The 21,073-nt window shown below is 42.5% G+C and overlaps 2 protein-coding genes across 3 annotated transcripts; both read right to left on the bottom strand.

The window, feature by feature from the left end:
* Nucleotides 1–1,275: 1,275 nt before the first annotated feature.
* On the bottom strand, nucleotides 1,276–7,533 carry LOC138605472 (BOS complex subunit ncln). Its single transcript, XM_069677750.1, has 15 exons — nucleotides 7,386–7,533; nucleotides 6,655–6,845; nucleotides 5,180–5,324; nucleotides 4,979–5,076; nucleotides 4,802–4,879; nucleotides 4,591–4,694; nucleotides 2,969–3,057; nucleotides 2,719–2,858; nucleotides 2,460–2,638; nucleotides 2,256–2,343; nucleotides 2,130–2,168; nucleotides 1,737–1,909; nucleotides 1,587–1,640; nucleotides 1,425–1,503; nucleotides 1,276–1,332 (listed from the first exon to the last, which is right to left on the bottom strand). The coding sequence occupies exons 1-15, from the start codon at nucleotides 7,531–7,533 to the stop codon at nucleotides 1,276–1,278; spliced, it is 1,662 nt and encodes a 553-aa protein (XP_069533851.1).
* Nucleotides 7,534–8,059: 526 nt separating this feature from the next.
* fam219aa (family with sequence similarity 219 member Aa) lies at nucleotides 8,060–20,748 on the bottom strand. Of its 2 annotated transcripts, none has more exons than XM_069677751.1 (6): nucleotides 20,521–20,748; nucleotides 16,542–16,638; nucleotides 14,660–14,753; nucleotides 13,984–14,064; nucleotides 11,528–11,603; nucleotides 8,060–11,185 (listed from the first exon to the last, which is right to left on the bottom strand). In XM_069677751.1, the coding sequence occupies exons 1-6, from the start codon at nucleotides 20,578–20,580 to the stop codon at nucleotides 11,027–11,029; spliced, it is 567 nt and encodes a 188-aa protein (XP_069533852.1). In that variant the 5' UTR covers nucleotides 20,581–20,748; the 3' UTR covers nucleotides 8,060–11,026. The 2 variants fall into 2 exon arrangements, with proteins under 2 accessions (XP_069533852.1, XP_069533853.1); XM_069677752.1 differs by having other exon boundaries at nucleotides 11,549–11,603.
* Between the last annotated feature and the right edge of the window lie 325 nt (nucleotides 20,749–21,073).

The following is a 21,073-nucleotide window of genomic DNA, read 5'->3' as shown; positions in this document are numbered from 1 at the left end:
GGTAGAGCTGGGGAGCCATCTTCACTTATTGTCTTTCTTATTTCCACTGCTTTGCTTCTGTCCGCCTGAAAGTCATGAGCATCCTTCTCCTCCCCTGTCACCTGCTGGCTCCTCCCCTCTCCCCCCGTACTGTTGCTCTTGCACTTTTTTCCCTTTTAAAATTGCCTAATATGTCTCTTTTTTCCACATTTTTCTACATAAAATGGTTGTTGGGTTGTGCATGCTACTTATTCTGCTGGTATTTGTTACTCTTTCAGATTTTTATTTATTGCATCTTACATTTTCTCTTGTGCATGCATCAGGAGCTTTAAATCCTGCTCTGATCCAAGACATTGAACTGATAGATCATAGAACATATAGGTTTAACTTATAGCTATTGTGCTGTATCTACTATGTAAGAAGTAGTAACAGGTTAAGAGCATCCTTGCTGAAGCAGAACCGCTCTTTGTGCTACCTGAGCACTCGTCCGCTAATCCCTCTAAGCCCCAGGCCCCCTGCAGAGACACTACATACCTGGGGTCACTGTCCATGACCTACTTCTCTCCACGGGGGCCCTCACAAACTATCCAGCACTGATCTCTACAGACTCTCAGCCCCACAGCTGTTTAGAAGCTTTATAGTTAAAACAGAATCAGGCTTATCAGATCTGCAGGACTGCATCAAAACTAGGGGAGTGATGAGATTTCTAAGAATCTCCCAGCAGCAGCAACACCCAGGGTCACCTCTATTCACTGTCAGCATGCCACACAAGCATCAATAATTCACCAAGCGCTGTAGGGTGCCTTTGTGTCTCCACTGCTCTCTCTGAGTTATCTGTGACAGGAACTGGCTGCTCATCTCGCCGCAGTGCCGGGGCCTTGTTTGACAGCCATGTTAAGCTCAGTCAAATCCATGTCAACAGATGCAGAGCAGAGGACACGGGGAATCAAAATAATGATGTGGCAGGAGCAGGAATGTCCTTCACGGGGGCTCAAATCAAATCCCATCTCCAGATTGTGTCCCCCTTTTTTCTGTACACTTTGATGCATACAAATCCAGAACTCCTCCTCCTCCTCCTTTATTTATTGTTTTCATGTTACATCTCCTTGAAACAACATATTCCAGCATGTTCGTATAAGAAACTGTTTACAGCACAGGGAATATATGTATAACTAACGGTACAAAAGAGACAGAAAGAAACATTCTTGTCGCGTTGCTTTCATGGTCTGCCAGCAAAGCAGAGGTCCAACAGACTTCAAAGCCCTTGTCACAGTCTCACAATACTCACAGTGTTATTTACTGGTGCTTGGACTTCACTGCTGCTTTGAGCTTCGTGTAGAAAAACCCAAAGTTCTGCAAGAAAACAGACAAGAAAACAGACATGATACCTCAAGTTGAATCCATCTGTCTGCCCGTGCTTTGAAAGAATAAGGCAACATACAAACCTGAATAGCATAGTAAACAATCCCCAAGTAGGCCGCGATGCAGCCGCCGAGGAAGAGATCAAAGGCTGCAGGCTTCACTCTGGAGGGAAAAAGTGCATCAGTGTCCAAGAGTCTTATATAAATTAAAACAAGCACAAAACGCCATTAAGCGTATATATTCACCTGTACATCGTTATTGGCTGGTTCATCTGATCATAAAAGGTAATGTCAGGGTCCCTGTTTAAAGAGATACAGTTATCAGCTCTGTGATTTTGTTGTGTTTGTTCCTACAGCCTAACTCAGTGTAAGTTTTCCTCTACAAATGCATGTTACCTCTTGTCCTGTCGGAAGGTGTGTCTGTGAACTTGCTGCAGGTAATGTTTGAACTCGTGCTCCAGTGAGTTGACAAGAACCATGTGACCCGGCTCCTTATCCAGCAGCTGGGTGGCACGGGGGACGGAGGTCAGGACGGACATCAGGTTGGAGATACGGCCGTCGTGAAAGTCCTGCGTCAGGTAATTCACACAGAGAAAATGTAGGGAAATGTGTTATGTGGCATCACATGAAGTAGAAAAAAATACATGTCAAGGAGTTTACATTTTTAGCAATGAAAGAGCCAATTTGGTGAGACCCAGCCTTTGAGAACACTCACACGCAGTACCTATTAACCACCACCAGAGGTCAGCACTCGTCTTTGCATATTGACCAGAATAAGCAGAAACTTACCATCTGGCCCTTAAAAAGCTGAATATCTTTTGGAGAACCCTTGAGGAAGATATAAGAGGTTAATCCCACATTATACTTAAGATGAACTGGAGGATTTGGTCACTCTGTTGTCATGCATGTGCTCACCTTATCAGAGAGATTGTACATGTAGCGTGCCAGAGCTTCCGCTATGATGACGCCATTACGCTTAAGTTTCCTGAAGTCCACTTGTGATCTGTGAGAATAAACACAGCCACCTAATATGTATCTGTTTATGTCTTTTCATATAATTTCATAGTGAAAAAGAAACATTCAGTAGTTGTAATAATACGACAAGAATTTAGAGCCTACATCGTGTCCAGCATGGAGCCTCTGAGCTCAGATTTGGGGTCCTCCAGGTGAGACAGAGTGAAGCTCGGTATCCTGCGCAGGCTGTAGCGCTCGTGCTCCCAGGCCACTGTTGACTCCACAAGATTGATCTTCTTGTGGACCAATCCCACCTTCACCCAGGGAAATCTGGAGGACACCACCTGGAGGAGGGGTCAAAATTGAAGGTCATAGAGACTGAGAAAAAGGCCTGTATTTTGGACTGATCGGGAAAGCTTGTTACCTCCTCCAGCTGTTGAATGAAAGCGTGCATGGGAGTGTCGGGTTTAGGAGGGCGGGACACGTGCATGAACAGTTCATCACTGTTGGCAAGTGTGTCCAAACACAGAACAAATGCTACATTGTCATGGAGCAGGCTGGACTCTGGAGAGAGAGAGAGTTGGGATGACGAAGTCAGTCTGGGTGTTGTCCTGTTTAGACACGTGAGAGCTGTGGCACTACTTTCCACATGTTTGATAAAAGCCCACACTCACCAGCATGGTCCAGATTCTCCTCAATCCATCTCTTTGTGCCGAGGAAATTGTATTTTCCTCCTCCAGTTAAAGAGAACATTAAATGATATCTAAAAGACAAGGAAATATGAAAATGGTCAAACACTGTTTTTTATCCAAAATGGACCAAATACTAGGTGCGAATAATGGAAGCAAGATTTTCAGATAATGATAGTTAATGATTACGATGATTTATTTTGTAGTTTGCATTGTTACTTTTCTGACTTTTATATTCTTCACTGTTAATATAAATGTAATTTCAAGTAGCTTTGCGTGCTTGCAATATAAGCATTACCTGGTCCTTTGGATACATACAAGTAGCATGTGTTGGGGTATGTTGAAAGGTCACTCCACAGGGGAACTGTGACCAGTGGTGAAAAAAATAACTAAACCCTTTTAGATACTTTTACTCCCCTTCAAAATGTGACCACTTTAGCCACTTTATAAAGTCAGGAAAATATTACAAAATATAATAAAAAATAAGATGACCATTCTAGGTTGACATTAGATTTAACTTATAAGACCACCAGAGGGAAACTCACAAGCTACCCAGCTGTACATAAAGTGATCAAAGTAAGCTCCACACTAGCACAAAGAAACATTTAAATGATATACACATTATATCATGTAGTTAAGCAATATCACATGAGCGGCAGTGATGTTGTGCTGAATATCATCACGGCTGTGATTTGGTTGTAGATAATCACAGCCGTGATGATATTCAGTACAACATCACGACATCGTGTGATATTGCTTTTATACAAGCGGCAAATAGTAGTACCACAAACTAACTAGTCCCACAATTTAACTGAAACTGGAGTTTTGTTGCCAAGCAACCCAAACATTCTCCTGCTCTCTGTGTCTACAGGGGCCAGTTTCACAAATATAGACTTTGACTATGGCTTAGATATAACAATACATATAACTAACTATCTTAAGCAGGACTATGATACATTGAAATCTGGGTAAATGAAGACTTTTTTTTAGAACAAAAAAAAATGTCCGACTGAGTAACCACATCTAACTGCTCAAGTCCCTTTACCTCAGCAGAAAATGCCTATTGGAAGAATTCAACACTCTCAGGGGGGCATTTTACTTGGAAAATTCAGCGAAGAGTGTAACAACAAAAGAAACCTGATACGGAAAAACAATTGCAGCAACAGTGTTAATCTGACCGTTGAAAGGACCATCAAAACTGTTCAAAATTTGGTGCTACTGGTCAGCAGGTGTCACTGATTATTACCATGGTAACATGGGTCTTAGAGCTGAGTTAGCCTGGGGGTAAGGTGCCTAATTGTTTTGGCTTAAAATTAGGTAAATTAAGCAAAATTAAGACTGGCCTAATGTTGTACTCTATATCAGCACTCATGGATGCCTCTTATCCAATCAGATTACTTGGTCGGAACTAACTGTTGTATAAATAACTATGAATGGAGCCATTCTGCATGATGACTTCTTTTACTTATGGTTACCTTAATGCTTTTGTACTTGACTGAAGTAAAATTACAATTGCAGGAATTGCAGGGTATTTCTAAATTGTGCTTTTGTTGCTTTTATTTAAGTAAAAGCTCTGAATATTTCTTCCATCGCTAATAGTAACTTACGGTGGTCGGGTGCTTGAGCTGCTGTAAAGCTTCTGGAAGAGACGTACCAACTCCAGCAGGATGGTGACCCCACTGCCATTAGAGTCTGCTCCATACGACAACCACTGAGTTACACACAGAAACACACACTGTTCAGATGCAGTGCTTAAGTGCTTACGTATTAATTAGCATGAGGTGTATTGATTCGAAGATACAACAGGGTTAGACTCACTGGTGCCAGCCCATAGGAATCATAGTGTGCAGTGATGACGATAGTGGGCGGATCCTCCCCTGCTCCAGGAAGGACACCCTGAAGAAAACATCAGCAGTTATACAGGGCAGAAATGAGGACCGAATCACACCAAGATTTTTCAATTCACTGTTCTGGTTAGAAAATCTTCATACTCACCTCCAGTGTGACTATGGCGTTGTCAGTAACTGGCTTAATAGCGACGTTGTTGCTGACCAGGATCTGAAAAGCTGTGGCGGTGACCATACTGCGAAGGACTGCCACATAAAAACATAGAAATTTCAGTCTAAACATGCTGTACTGTTTCTTTTCTCAAGTTTGTTTATTATAATAGTTTTATAATCCTCCTGCAGCTCTCACCTCTGATGAATACAGATGAGGTGCGGGTGGCTGCGGCCTGCTTGACCTCCTCATACATATAAAGCAGCTGCTCATCCTCAGGCGCCACATACACGGGCATGATGGTCTCCTTCAGCAGGACGGCACTCTCACTCATCATGAAGGACTGAGGGGGAAGAGGGAGTGTTGAATCAATTCTCTTTTAACACATACACCAATCAGGCCTAACATTATGACAACTGTGTTGGAAGCAGGAAAAATGGCCAAGCTTAAGGATGTGAGTGACTTTGACAAGGGCCAAATTGTGATGGATAGATGGCTGGGTCAGAGCATCTCCAAAACTGCAGTTCCGGTGGGGTGTTCCCGGTCTGCAGTGGTCAGGACCTACCAAAAGTGGTCCAAGGAAGGAAAATCTGTGAACCGACCACAGGGTCGTGGGCTGCAAAGGTTACTTGATGCGCATAAGGAGCGAAATGCTGGTCGTGTGGTCCGATCCAACAGAAGAGCTACTGTAGCTCAAATTGCTGAAAAAGTTACTGCTGGTTCTGATAGAGAGGTGTCAGAACACACCGAGCATCGCAGTTTGTTGCGTATGGGGCTGGTCAGGGTGCCTATGCTGACCCCCGAAAGCACCTAGTGAGCATCAGAGCTGGACCACGGAGCAATGGAAGAAGGCGGCTTGGTCTGGTGAATCATGTTTTCTTTTACATCATGTGGATGGCCGGGCGCATGTGTGTCGCTTACCTGGGGAAGACGTCACCAGGATGCACTATGTGAAGAAGGCAAGCTGGCGGAGGCAGTGTGATGCTTTGGGCAAAGTTCTGCTGGGAAACCTTGGGTCCTGCCCTTTATGTGGATGTTACTTTGACATGTACCACCGACCTAAACATTGTTGCAGACCAAGTACATCCTTCATGGAAACGGTATTCCCTAATGGCAGTGGCCTCTTTCAGCAGGACAACGCGCCCTGCCACACTGCAAACATGATTCAGGGATTGTATGAGGAACACGAGTTCAAGGAGTTGACTTGGCCTCCAAATTCTCCAGATCTCAATCCAATTGAGCCTCTGTTGGACGTGCTGGACAAACACGTCCGATCCATGGAGGCCCCACCTCGCAACTTACAGGACTTAAAGGATCTGCTGCTCACGTCTTGGTGCCGGATACCTCAGCACACCTTCAGAGGTCTAGTGGAGTCCATGCCTCGACGAGTCAGGGCTCTTATGGTGGCAAAGTGGGCCCTACACAATATTAGGCAGGTGGTCATAATGTTATGGCTGATCGGTGGACAGCTATCGTATTATGTTCTGTGAAAAGGTAGAACTGTTTCACAGAGCGCAAATCATTAAGGGGGACCAGGAAGCAGCACCTCTCAGCTGATATCCAGCAGCACAAAGACATAAGATATATTTTCATAATAAAAAAGATGCTTTCATTTCCTAGTGGCTTACGGCATTTCCTTAAGCGCAAAAGTGTTTTTCTGGATGACTTGTTACCTGTACAGTTTCATGGGGGACGCTGGAGATATTTTTGGGCAGCAGGAGCAGTACAGCTGCAGCGTTTTGCCTCTGAGCATCGAGGAATTTTTCCGTGGTGAAGTCCATCACCTTCATGATGACGCAGCGGCGGGTCAGCACCGGCTCGTCTGCTGAGCGAGCCTCCGCCACCACAATGGCTCCACGGCATCCTCAGCACACAAAAAGAAGACATGGGGAAATGAACACAAACTCAACAATGATCATCACATGTTCTTCTGCTTAGTAATAGAGAGTACATCAATATATTAATACATTGTTAACGTGATAAATCGCATTTGTGGGAGATGATAAATGCGGTAAAAAGGAAGTAAAAACTAAGTTCTATGCAACAAATTTGAATTTATTTGTTTGACTTTCTCCAAGTCTTTTGGGGAATTATTTTATCTCTTGGGCCTTAACCGCTTAGAAGTTTCGAAGTTTCTTTAACAAACCGTCGACATCTAAAATATGACAAGGGGCCGTTTCTTTTCTTAGAATGGGTCACAAGTTAAAAAAGCTAGGAAATACTGGTAGTATAAATCAGGTAGTCAGGTAGCTGTAGTGGAGAAAAAAAAGTATAATTAATGCTTCAAAACGTTGTAGATAAAGTAGCATAAAAGTGCAATGCTCTAAACTGCAGTACAAAGCTTGCGTTAGTGTACATGATTACTCCCCAGCACTGCAGGTGAGGTGTTATTCTCTGAACATACCATGCTTCTGTTGTGCCAGGTTGTACTGCTGCATCCTGTACGCTGTGAACTCGTAGGAGGACACGGCAGGAAGAGCCGAGCCGTGCAGACGCTGAACGCAGAGCAGCAGCAGCAGAGCAGCAGCTACACTCAGGCCTCTCAGCGACATGCTGTCACGTCCTGACCTGGTATCTGTTATAGTGTCAATCTAAGAGGGAAGGCTTGTGTTACTGAAACGCTTTATACAATACTAGATTCTATTAGGGATCCTATAAGACAGAGATAGATGGATTGTCCAGCTTGCCATGTGCTAACATAGCCCAAACTAACCAGGACTTCCAGGAGGATGTACTTTAACATAATATTTCCTATAACCATGAAGACGACTATATCCTACTGGCATAGTTTTGGTCACAGAAATGTCTCTCACCTGTCTCCCAGCAGTCCTGTCTTCCAACTACGTCCTCCTCTACATGCAGCGTGGTCACAAACTAGTTCCTGGGACTCGAGGCGTCTCCTGTAGGTAAGCCACCATCGACCATCTGCTCCCAAGGGATCAACTCGAAGCTAATCACAAGCACCCAACCCCCCATCACCTCACCCTCACTACTCCTATATCCATTTATCAATCTATTCATCCCTCCCTGAAATGTCACTCTCATTCAAACAACACAAAACACACGGCACACCAAAGCTTCAGATATCTAGTATTTATTTTCCGATATGTTGCACTATACACAGAACTTTAACACTGTTAAAATCTAAATGGAACCAGTTCACAATCATCATAATAAGCACCTGACATAAACAAAAAAGAGAGCATCTGTCTGTGTGTGAATTATTTCCCGTTCTTTAAAAAAATAAATTAAAAAACACACAACTGCAAATAAATAGCTTCTGTTACAATGCATTACTTCAGATTCCCCGTGTGAGACGGCACTGGCCAAAAGTAGTGCACTTAAAAGAAAACAACAGTAATCTATTAGGAGGGTGTTAAAACCAAACCAGCACCACATTCAGTCCCTCAGTGTTAACTGTACACACAGCTATTGCACCTTATATTCAAATTCTCTTTTTAAGCTTGCTTACTTTTGTACCTATAATGCTATAGAAACATTGAGGCTGTATTAGGTATAGAAAGGAGATAACCTCGTACAGGTGACAGACAGAATTTAGTTCTATGTAATCTCCTCATATAGTAATATTCAGAGCAGATGCATGTCTTCCTTTCTCGTATTCAGTGAATTACTTTCAAGGGGTTTTTGTCTCAATATTGATAAAAATCCAAACATCCAAGTCTTAAATGTGCAAATAAAATCAGCAGACATCAGTTATGACAGACTAATGTGTCCCTAACACACTGCAATATACCCACGAAGACAGTAAGATTCTTTACAGTGGATGCACACAGTATTCCAGAGGTAACTTCACATCCTGATCTCAAATCCCTTGTACGCGAGTCAACAGAATGTTTCGAGAATAACTTACACCACAGTGTGAAGCGCACACAAACTCAGAACTGTAGTAGTATTACCAGGTAGATTTCCCACAAGATGCTAAAGAGTTTCTCTAGGTTTAAAGTTATCATCTCGAAGATTTTCATGTAAATAAATGTCTGTTAAGTCACTATCTATCGCCGGATGAGGTAACGCAATGGTGACTGAGCCTTTAGAATTGCAGTATAGTATTACTACAGACTGGGTGTCTGTGGCGACATTTGCAGAAAAAATCCCAAGCGGCGCCCAGTTACTGACGCGTTTTCCATATCCCAGCAGTGGTTGGTCTGCCAGAGAGGGTAGGCGGAGCTAAGCGGCTGCTTTTCCGCTCTCTACAAGTGTTTTGAGTAAACAGTAATCTACTATGGCTGAACAAACAAAGAAAAGATCGATGACTGCAGATACAACTTCAAAAATAAGTGAAAATCCAAAGAATAAGAAACAAATTCGACACTCAGATGAAGGCAAACAGTCTTCAAAGGAAAGCGACCGTCGCCAAAGAGAATGCAACTGAAATCTTCGAGATTATAACTTTGATTATAAAGTTGTTTTAGAGACTAAATCAGGTGTCAAACTAGTCAAACTGGGCACAACCAGGAGGTTTTACATTGTTACTGTGTTTTTGAGTCAAACCAAGCCCCTACTTCCACTGTCATTTTTATCAAAGCAGATTTACATGCAAGTGACTTTGATCAATGTACTAGAAAATAGCTGATGCCTGAAGCGCTCCGGAGATGTCTTTAGAGTGATGTAAACATGAAAACTAAACAGTACCAGGACTACTTCCTTTTGCACATCCATTGGCATAACACGTCGACAATACACAGCTGTGTCCGGTGCTACATATACAGTTCTTGTCCCCAAATCAGACACTAATAAAAAGCAAATGTACAACAATACAAAACAAACACAGACAACAAAACTTAAAAAAAAAGGAGATCATTATAAACGTTCCTAGATTTGCAACATAAGAAAAATCCCATTTCATTCCCATCCAGGCGATATGGAATCACTTTATAGACACTCCTCAGAACAGGCTTGACTAAATTTCACAATGTTTTATATATTTGAACAAATTCTTTTGACAAATTCATCTTTTCCCTTATTAAATATTTTGTACCCACATTCCCTGGTGATGACAGCCTTTATGACCCTCGTTAACATCCACACATGTCAGGGTTAACATGGACAAACACAAAGGAAGTACACACTAACTCACGAGCTGTTCTGCCATCAGTCCTAATAACCGTGTCTCAATATGTAGTGATGTTACAGTAGGTGAACTTAAGTATTACTAAGTTGTTTTTCAGAAGCACGCCTCACATAATGTCTCAACGGCACAAGGATGTGTTAAAGTCTAAATAAAAACTAATCAGTTATCTGCACAGGCTGCTCATACGGACAGGCAACATGCAAAACTATTTGTGTTTTAGCTTCTTTTAACCGAATGTAAAACGATTAAGCAGTACAGCCTCGGTGTGACAGACAAACTACAAAAAAAATGGAATTGATATCTTAGTGTAAGCATTAGTGTTTCATCAGCAGCTTGATATTTTAGCACTACTTTCCTGGACATATTTAGACACACACATACACACACAAGTTATTTCCATGTTTGACACATTTACACAGGAAGACGAAGCAGACCGGCTGAAAGGAAAGAGAAATAAAATGGCCGCAACAAAACTTCCCATCTCCTCCCATCCGTGTAATCTGAGCATTATGGACGAGTCACGTTCGCAGTAATGTCACCAATTGGTTGAGTTTCTGTTGTCCCATTTCTGTTGTTCCACACAATCCTTATAAGGTCCTTGTAAGCCAAAATATCTACAAGCATGAGATGGAAGTCGAACCAAAAGAGGAGCAAAAGTAACATGTTTTCCTTCCGAGGTAAGTTTTCGCCATCAGTCGAGTCCTCGCCGATCCAACCATGCAGAAGTAAGATGCACAGGTCCTACCATAGGAGGAACGTGCACAGACGCTGTACATATTTACTCTTTTCTCAACTCTTGACCTATTTCTTATTTTAGCATCTAGAAACCCTCGTTTTCCCTTTGTGCCATAGCCAGCTGAGTTTTTCCTCCGTGCAGCCGCTCTGGTCAGTAGTTGGCCTCAGCGCAGGTGGCAGGAAGGAGATTTATTTTGGCGGGGAGGGGGGGGATGCTGCTACTGGATTTGACAGGCTGTGGAGGGAGCAGCCTGGCAGCACATGCAGGTGGGGTTGACTGCCTTGGGGGGGATCAGATCCAGGTCCTCGTCATCTGGGATCTCATCGAGCCGGTAGCCGTCCTTCAGGAGCTGGATGTTCAGGTCCTGGTTGATCTGCTGCAGGAGGAGAGGAGAGGATACACAGTGTTAGCAAACGACCTCGTTAGTTAAGTTGATTGTAAAAATATCGTTATATAAAAAAAACAGCAACAGAGAGAACAGTGGGGTATATTCTACTCTAGGGGGGAGAAATGAACAGGACTGTGGATGAGGTTTATGGGTCATTCAATACAGAGAGGTGTCACCATGAATTCCTGGAGGAGCCACAGTGTACAGATTTTCAATGGGTGCACAGATACCTGGTGTGGGTGATGGGACAATGGAACTGGGTGATCAGGATTTGATGTTTGTGGGTTCACCAAATGACGCAGTGAAACAGTATAACGTGTTTATAGATACCTGGTCCCTCAGACATCTCACCTCGGCTGAGGAGTATCCTGATGAGGAGTATCTGGACATGTCGAAGTCATCATCGCTGAAAGACAAGGAGATATTGGCAGTTAGACACCAGCGTCTCAAAAGAATTAGTACTTTATTTAAAATAATGTTTAAATAAAGCGGCAGAGGTTCACACATCCTGATTTTAAGACCCAGTAAGGACCATAGACTGTATAAAAAGGGCGACATGACAGCTCCCTAAAAGTGAAGCCTAAACATCTCTATCGCCCCCTGCTGACTGGCTGCAGTATAGGTCATAAAGCCCGCCTCCTCCATGTTAACAGATGGGACATGAGTCAAACTATAAAATCAAAATACACGCCAAATACATTTTTCTCAAACATGGTTTCTGTCAGTATAGTTAGTTCTTATCATGCTGATTTACATATGTTTTAGGTAGTTAATTGATGCTGTAAAAATGATGATTGACAGCTCTGTTGACAAATACGGTTCCTGCTGCCGATCTGTTCTAGATTAGCAGAGTGGAGGAGGAACGGGGAGAGGAAACGCAACTAAAACAATCACTACAGTCATCGAAGTTTTCATATCTGTGAACGTCTGCTTCAGACCAACACAAGAAGCTGTTCTGCTGTTAAATACGCCGACGTGCGGGATCTTTGCCGTTTTTTCCCGTTAATTTAAGAGTGTGTTTTGGTTAGAGGAAGTGGCTACGGTGGCCGATCTCTTCTGCGCAGCTCTGGCTTCAATGACGTCATCAGCGCAAGATGACAGCGCCTATCAACTTTGTACGATGAGAGTAGATGAAGATGCGTCGTCCATCTTTATATACAGCCATTGGTAAGAACCAAGTAAAACAAAACTGATTCTACATTTCCCATAATACAACCATGTAAGGTCTGTTCTTCTTATCCTGCATTTATGTGGAGAAAAATTCCCAAAAATTAGTTCAAGTTCGCATTAACGCCCCCTTGAGTATGAATAACAACCGGGAAAGTAGGAGAAAATGCTGGTACCTGACTTGCAAAGTTGAAGAAATTCATATTGTGTTGATGGCAAGAAACTCTTTATGTATTCAAGTATTGCATATCAAATTTTGCTCACATGTACTGTGTGATATTGTATTACATTGTAGCCATTAGTTGCTGTACACACAGAGTGACCTAGATTAGTTTTGAGCAATAAAACACAACATAGTATATCCTTGTAAAGTCCATGTTGTTTCAAGTTAAATCGTGAACACACCAGAAAATCTCCTCCTGTCACCGTCTTTGTTTGGTTTTTAGTATTTCCTGTTTTATTTTGAAGCTCTTGCCCCATGTCTTGTTTCACTTCCCGTCTTTGTGTGTTTCCCTCCAGTTTGATTGTCTGCCCCGCCCTCATTAGTTTCACCTGTTCAGCCCACACTCTCTTACTCACACACCTGTATTTCCTTCGTTATCTCCACAGCATATAGCCAGCCAGTTTTCTTTGTTCTCTGCCAGTTCATTGAATGTAGTTGTTTTCCATGTTGCTCATCCCTCGCCTGCTTGTTCTCATTTTTCCCTGGATCTGTTATATTCTCCTTCCTGCCTGCCATACATATTGTAAGCTTTTTCTGTTGTCATTAGACATCTTTTATTTTTGCTCTTTTATCTACCTTCCTGTGGCTGCATTGGGGTCCAGCTCCCCTGCTCTCGAGCAGTTTGTGATGCCTCCAGAACCAGGTAGAGACCATTTTGCCCCTGAATGTTTTGCATATAGTAGTTATACAGTTGTATCTCATTTGAACTGGCAGATGTGGTGATCTACATTCCTAAGTCACCGATTTAATATTTAATCCACAGAGACAATCTGCTGCAGTGTTTCATTCATAAGGACATTGATTGAACAGGCGCATAAGTATCAAAACACTCAGGATCCTCACAACTTACTTTAAGAAGTAGCAACACCATGCTAATTCTAATCTGAATTGGGAATTTCCCCCAAACGAGTACGCTTTCTTTCATACACTGTTCGCTAAACAGAACAGAGCAATTGTGTAAAGGCCGAGCACAAGAGTCTAAAATGTGGACAATAAACAAACGGGTGTCCTGTGTGTCTGTGAGTCAGAGGGCTGGTCGGACTCTGTGTGTATGATGCAATACATGATGATATAAGCTTGGTTGGCTTCCAGAGTGCTCAGTTGACATGAGATGGTTTCCCTCATGTAGCAGCGGACAGCGGGCACAAAGAGTGGGACTCATCTGCAGGGTGCAGGCGAGCACTCCCTCTGAGCCGCTTTTCCCTGTCCAAATCCTCACCCCGCTACGCTCTAATCCTGCACCCAGGGAGAGGCTTTTTTAGGATCCCTTCTGTTAAGAACACTCTCAAGTCGCCCTTTAATGTACCGTCATAACACAGTGACCTACAAAACTACAACATAGACAGTTTTGCCTCTTAGGTCAGATTGTACAAGTTTGTGTCTTTAGTGTACATACCTGTCAGTGTCCAGTGCTACCAGGGGCTTCTCATCAGGACTCTGGTCTAAAGAGGAGTAGCCTTTGTTTGGCACCACCAACCTGGGCGATGAGCACAGAAAACAAGCATTCAACACAACATATTAAAAAGGATCTTTGCTGAATCAACCACAAAAATACTTCCATCTCTTTTAAATCATGAGTGTATTGTAAAACAGCTTCACGCCAAACAGGATATTTGTCCCAGTATGGCGTCCCTCTTACAGGCCACAAAGACCCCAAAATTGGGGCTAATCTTTAGCCTTCAGACCGCAGGCGTTCCCAGATTATCTTTCCCCCACGGAGGCTCGGGGTCCAGAGCAGGCGGTCGCCTCTCTCTTACATTTCCACTAATCCACCAGGGAGTGGGATTAGACAGATGAGCCAGTTGTCAATACTGTCAGATGCACTGGGTTTATGCTCAGTGCTCTGACTCTTCCGTTTCCCCTTCTCTAAACAGCATTGTTGTGTGTGTTCGTTGTAACATTAGGAAGTCTGAAAGCGATAACTCCTTTAGGAGCAGGACGTGTTGTACATTTTGCTTGGTTGTAGTATTTTGCTTTGAATGTGGAGCAGAGCGTACAAACCACACTGCTAGAGATGTGTGTTGGAGTTGGTCAATATAACTAAGGGGAAAACGAGCAGTGGAAGCTGTTACCTTGTCCTGGCATTCTTCTTGGGTTGTTGATTGACAGGACTTCCCACTGTGCCATTTTTCACTGATCCCTTCCTGGCAAGGTCCCTCTGTTTCTCTGGGCAACCAAAGGATGTGAGGTCATCAGTAAATACATTAAGGAACTTCACGACCATCATATGACCAAAATATGATTTACACAAAAACAGGCTTTATATTATCTCAGCACTGAGTCAGTTCACCTTCATTAGCATACACATACATACATATAGACAAGAACTATAAATGTAGCGTTGAATGGCAAATTCTGTAGAGGAGCTATATTTGGCATTAGAGTTCATAACAATAGGGTACGTTTGTGTTTGGCAGGAAGAAACAACATTTTTGAGAGTTCAGGTTACAATATGAGAGAGTTTTGGAGGAGAGCTCTTAGGACCAAATAATGATGAGGAATCCTGAGTGTGACAAAAGCTTCCACAGTGTTGTGGCGGTACAATAACAGACGCAGCTCAGAAATGTTGTGACACCTCCGACAGAAGATAAATTGCAATGCTGGGGAATAAAACTTCTCTTTCTTACTCCTAGTGATAATATTAGATGGCACAGGAGATGAATGGATGTCGAACAGAATCTCTGTGCTTAATCCGACCTTGTACACTGGTAACCTATTACAGAGACTAATTATTCATACGTGTTAAAGGCTTTTAAATATATTCCATGTGTTTCTCTTTTATTGTTCCCTGCTTACTGTTACACAATCTCGGCACCCATCTGGGGTCAACGGTGAACATGTCGGGCATTCCAGTTTTGCCAGCGATTAGCTCTAAAGTTCCACTCAAGACTTCCTTTTCCATGCGCTGCTTTGTTTACAGTCCAGTGAACAACATGAGAAGCGACCGTGTGTTCAGATCAAAAGTAAAGCAAAGTTCGCCCCTCCAGATATGTCTGCACAATAAACACAGTAATTTCTTGGTTCATTAATCCCTTGGACAAGATCCATTCATCTGTCTCTGGTGAGTCTCCGTTTCACTGTAAATAGTTACAGAGGCTGCACTCTGGCCCGAACAAGAAACCGTTTTTCTTGTGACTTACTTAAACTAACGGGTCTTACCTTTGCCAAAATAATATCATCATGATGCAGATTAGTAAAAAGTAAAAATGAAGCTTTGTCAGGTCTGTCCTCAAGAGGAGGAAAATAACTACTTTTAAAATGTTATTTAATTTAGCAGAAGCTTGTGTCCAAAGCGACGTACATCTGAGAGTTAAGACAACAAAAGCAACGATCAAGACAGGAGGGAACGAAGTGCCAAAAAACAGCTTCAAGTGCGATCGGACACTGGTGCCAACAGGCAGTGTGGAAGGGCGTTTTTTGTTGCTTTTTTTTGTTTGTTTTTTTAAATAATAATAATCAGCAACATCAACAAGATCAGTATAGTCATCATCGTCATCATGAAAATCCTAGTCAGCATAGACTACATCCTCGATGTCATCATCAATATCATTAAGTGCAGAGGTGTTAAAATGCTTGTTTGTTGAATGGAGTTTGAGAGATCATTTCTGATGCATTCGAGAAAGTCAGGAAATCTGAATGCTGACCGGCTTTGGTGACACAGTGTCAAGGGAATTTGTCTGAAGTAGAATTTTTGATGTAGAGCGGATTGTTAGCTGTTAGCACGCAGACGTCTGTTCATAGAGATAAATGAGAAGCTAAAGCCCAGATAACTGCTGATGGGAGACGTGATGTCATTACGCCTCCCATCAGCATACGCCTGCTGATACGTCAATGGTCAATATTACTCAGACTACAAACGGAAACCAGAAGCCTAAAATCCACGTCCCTGCCTACAGAATCTGTAAATGGAGATGAACTGTTATGTGATGATTTGCAGTGTGTTGGTTGTGATACCTATTTGGACTTGCAGGGGTGAGGGCTTGTAGTTCATGGCCACAGTCTCTCCCTTGGTGTCGGGGTCTGCCTCTGAGGCGGCCGAGGCTGCTGGGTCCTGAAAAAGGAAAGGCACAACACGGAGCATGTTAGCCCTGATTTTACAGCACTAACAGCAAAGGGTGTAAACTACAGGTTTTTATCATAATGCAATATTATTTGGATTATTTGGACAGTGATATTGCTGATTTCAAAAAGTCTGACATAATACAGTTCGATGTGATATCCCAGATGCTGGTGTCTTCACAGACTTTCATAATCCCAGTAGTGTCACTGCGGGGGTGTTAGATTCAGTTTCTGAGAGGGATTAAACTTAGACCCAAAGCTTTTTGGTAGAAAAACAACTCCAATAAACTTGTACTAAACTTCCAGTTGGGCACAAGCAATCAAACCGTGAAGGCACACAGACCCACCCACTGATTTATCACCACGCTCGCACAGCCCTGGAAATCTGCTCTTTTTTTAAAGGACCTGCTTGTGTTCAATACCCCAACGAGATTTCCCAAGCCTATGTGCTTCTATAGCTGCCTGCTTTGCAGCATCAATGGGCTCAAGTGTTCTGCCCATGTCGCTGCCTCTGTCTCTTTTACGTGCGAGCAGTGATGGCATGGGGAGGAGGCCGTGGGAGAACAGAGGGGGTTGCTGTTGGAGCCTCGGTTTCCCTCGGTTTGAGAGAGAGAGGGGAGCTGGGCCGCGCTTGGCCTGCTCTGCTGACAGAGCTCCACATTATGTTGATCCTACAGGCCTCCCCTTGTTGCACTGCGAGGGACTCCACGGGCCACATGGACGACGGCTACCAGGAGCTTTGGCTCCCAATAAGTCTGTTTCTCTCCAGAGAAATGGCTGCTCTATTTAAAGGATCCTCAGAGCTATTAAATAACTGGAGATGAAACTTAGAGCATTATTGTTATAGTTGAAAATTGCTGCTTCAAACTGAGACAGCGAGTTTCTTCTTGTTTAAATATACTTTGAAATCTATAATCAAAGTGTTTGACAAATAAGCCTAAATCTTCTTCATCAAAACATTTTTATGACTTTATTTTGAAATGCTACGACAATTTAGGCCAGTTTCATGAGACCAATAGAGCTAATCCAATCTCACGAGGCCATATGAAATATTCATGAGTATTTAGCAGGGACGGTGAGATGCTTATTTTGCATATCAATCTCCATGTAGCATGCTTTAAAACAAGCTGTCAACAAAACTGAGGTAAAACGGCCTCGCAAAGCACAACAAGATTGTATACATGTCTTTTAAATGTGCAGCCAAGAACAGCAATCAATCTAATTGTGAAAGAACCTCCCTCCCTTCCCCAGAACTAACGATAAATGACAGGGCTGAGGGGTCCAATATGGCCGAACACACCTTCATTGGATACAATGGCCCCATCCTCATCTGGTGATGAAGCATTGTTCACTTAGCTAGAATAATTAACGAAAGCTGCAACAGTGAATACATTCTGCACACGCGTACTGTAGGAGCAGTGAAGGCACAGCACACAGATGAGGTATCCCCACTGTAACACGCACAAACATGAGCTCTTCTGTTCTGTGACAGGCCCCCTTCCCTTGGATCATTAAGGCTTACCCGACAGATTTTTTTTCTTGTTTTCATATTTCTCTTCCTCTGCGGAAAGATGCCGTGACGACGTAGGGTCATATAGTCTGTGAAGTAAATCCCTTTGAAATTTTTCAGCAGCAGTGGCAGGGAATAATGAAAGGGAGTCAGTATTAAGCTGTCTGTGACAGAATCCACTGCCACTTCTTGAGCAGAAGGCAGTTACTGGTAGCAAGTAGCGAGAAGCCCAAAATACACATTCAACTCTTAAATCTGACAGTCTAACATTTAGCCAATACAAAATAAGCTTTTATATGCATCTGATTCCTTGTAATTACCTTTCATTGCTAAACAGACAGTCACAACAGTTAGCCAAAGTGTGCCAAAGTCTACTAGACCGTTTGAATCATACATATAATCACATGTTAGTGGTGACACCAACTGACACATGATTAAGAGCTGAACTATGACATCATGGGTGACACTTCGATTTTGATGTATCAACATAAAACACGGCCAGACATGACCAGTGGCCCTGACCTTCATGGACTCACAAACACCTACAGGCACTCACTCGTGGTGTCATACACACACACAAACACACATATAAAAGAAATGACCTCTTAGTTTCATCAGCCTGTGCTCCTGTGAGGGACTCCTTTACTGCCTGTGATGATGAAGAGCCACAAGGTTGCTGACACTGCACAGACACCAGGCGATTGGTAGGATTATACATCATGGCCTCCCGCTGGCCAATAGTAATGTCGACTGATACATCAGGTGACTATTAAAACAGTTGCATCCTATCATTATGACAATGTAAAGTGCGCATTATTGCAATCTCATTGCGCTGCAAGGCAATCTGTAATAATTAGATTTAGCACACAGTAATCACTCTAAGATGTCCCTGTGCTTAATAACACACCAGGTTGTAAAAGAAGGGTTATTGGTGTATCATGTTTCTTTAAAAAAAATTCAATTGAGGCTTGATTACAAAATAATTACAAAGTTTGAATCTAAAGCTCGAAACATGTAACATATACTAGACAATAACTCAGTAATTCAATTCTCTCAAAATCCAATGTAAGGGGCTTTATTTGTGTGAAATCCATTCTCAACAATGAGGCAGGTGCCAAGTGCATTCATGCGGATTTGGAATCACAATGACGTTATTAGCATTTAAATGCACAGCCATGTGTGCCACAGTAACTGCGATCCTGACACAATCAGGTATGCTATAAATGCTAAATGAGGGACCTTTTCAGAGGCTGCAACTGCAAATGATATAAGGTAGCATTTTAAAGACAGTGTTATAATAACGTGGTGGTAAGACTTTAAGGACACCGTTGACCTTAAAAAAAAACTGCAGCTACAATCCAAGTATCTTTTTTATAATAAATTCAATTCCACTGAAATCTGGCTGGTTGAAACATGAGAGCAGACTAATCAAATCTTCATAAGGTGAGGCAATTGCCGCTGCATAAAAAGGAGACTTTCTGTACTGTAGAAAGTATGTGACTGTGATTTCTGCTGGAGTTTAGCCTTAGGGGTATCAAGGCAGGGGAAGCTGGCGGTACTTTAATGATCAGTAGAACTCGGAGCTTTGCCTTTGCCTAAATCCCTAAGGCAAACACTTAAAAAAGGGGAGGGACAGCTGTTTGGGACTGCTTTGTTTGAACAATGCCTGTGAATTAGATTTAGTCATGGTAATAATAAAGTGAATTGTCGACTCAGAATTAAATGTAGAGTATAAGAGCAGTGGATCAGATGCTTACTGGCTTCTATAGGAGCGTAGCTATTCTCATTTTATTGGCAGGTCTGAAACTGTGATAAATCATTGAAGGGAGGATGTTACTGTGGGCCTGCTCTGGCTGGCCATCATCAGGGTTGCAATTTGCCGTGTCGTTTTGGACTCCCATTACCGCAATCATAGCTCACACAGCCGTCCCGAGCCAAATAACACGTCACCAAATGACGAAATGTAAAAACTGTAGGCTGTGTCAGCTAATGATGTAAACAAGCGCATACTGACGTGAATTTTAGAGAAAAAAAATCTGGGTTCAAGTCAACTGCGCAGTCTTAATACTACGATATAATAAAGTAAATGCTTATTTTCAGCAGCATATCATCACATGTAGTATTGATGTAATCAGTTTAAGTGGAAGGATAGACAGCTATCCTTTCATCTACAGAAGATCAATCTACACCCATCCCACAGCTCCAGCTCGTGCTAAAGCTGTAGATTGCTATCTGTTAGCTCTCACGCGCAGATCATGTGACAAAGCTATCACGATAAACTCACAAAAACGAGACGCGTATGTTAACATTTTAACTCAATATAATTATTTGCATACGATGTGTTTATCGTCTTTCCTCTCTTACCAAAGGCTGCGTCTCTCCGTTGACTGGAGGTACTTGGAACCGGTCGATCTCTTCCATCATTTTGGCAAAGCTATGTAGAAACGATACAGTAGTTTAAACAAACGATGACTTATATCTAACTATCCGGGTTTATGATGCTCGGGTGTCGGGATCCGTCGTTGTTCAGCATGATAGCAGTTCGTTTTCCTCCATCCTGACAGAGGTGACTCGACAGCAAAACAGCAGTACCGCCCCACTTCCGGGTCTATAGATTATTCATGACGAGTCTGACCAATCACAGAGCAGATCATATTGAAATGCGTAGTGAAGGATATTCGTGTATTACGGTGAATATAAATATGTAATTGGGATATTTGTACATGGCTGCATTTGTGTAAATATGGCATTTACGATTTAAATCTTTTTTTTCAACCTAGCTTTATATAGCCACTACATATTTGTTTTTGTCATAATTGTGACAGAAAAAACAGCCACCCCCTTGCCTTGAGTATTACATAATTATATGATCTGTTCAGTATGTAAGACAACAATCAAACATACGAAATATTTAACA

The sequence above is a fragment of the Semicossyphus pulcher genome, unplaced genomic scaffold (assembly GCF_022749685.1).
Source record: "Semicossyphus pulcher isolate SPU_LCO1_2020_fin unplaced genomic scaffold, fSemPul1.0.p SCAF_3, whole genome shotgun sequence".
Taxonomy (NCBI): Eukaryota; Metazoa; Chordata; class Actinopteri; order Labriformes; family Labridae; genus Semicossyphus; species Semicossyphus pulcher.
This window is presented reverse-complemented; position numbering and strand designations above follow the sequence as displayed.

What these genes read in the sequence shown, in the direction of transcription:
- fam219aa (XM_069677751.1), bottom strand. Translation starts at nt 20,580, where the DNA reads ATGATGGAAGAGATCGACCGGTTCCAAGTACCTCCAGTCAACGGAGAG. An exon ending in ACGGAGAGACGCAGCCTTTG is followed by an intron (nt 16,639 to 20,520) that starts GTAAGAGAGGAA and finishes TTCCTTTTTCAG; the next exon opens with GACCCAGCAGCCTCGGCCGC. An exon ending in TGAGATGTCTGAGGGACCAG is followed by an intron (nt 11,186 to 11,527) that starts GTATCTATAAAC and finishes CTCCTCCTGCAG; the next exon opens with CAGATCAACCAGGACCTGAA.
- LOC138605472 (XM_069677750.1), bottom strand. Translation starts at nt 7,533, where the DNA reads ATGTCGCTGAGAGGCCTGAGTGTAGCTGCTGCTCTGCTGCTGCTGCTC. An exon ending in CTCATCTGTATTCATCAGAG is followed by an intron (nt 5,077 to 5,179) that starts GTGAGAGCTGCA and finishes TTTATGTGGCAG; the next exon opens with TCCTTCGCAGTATGGTCACC. An exon ending in TTGTTTACTATGCTATTCAG is followed by an intron (nt 1,333 to 1,424) that starts GTTTGTATGTTG and finishes GTTTTCTTGCAG; the next exon opens with AACTTTGGGTTTTTCTACAC.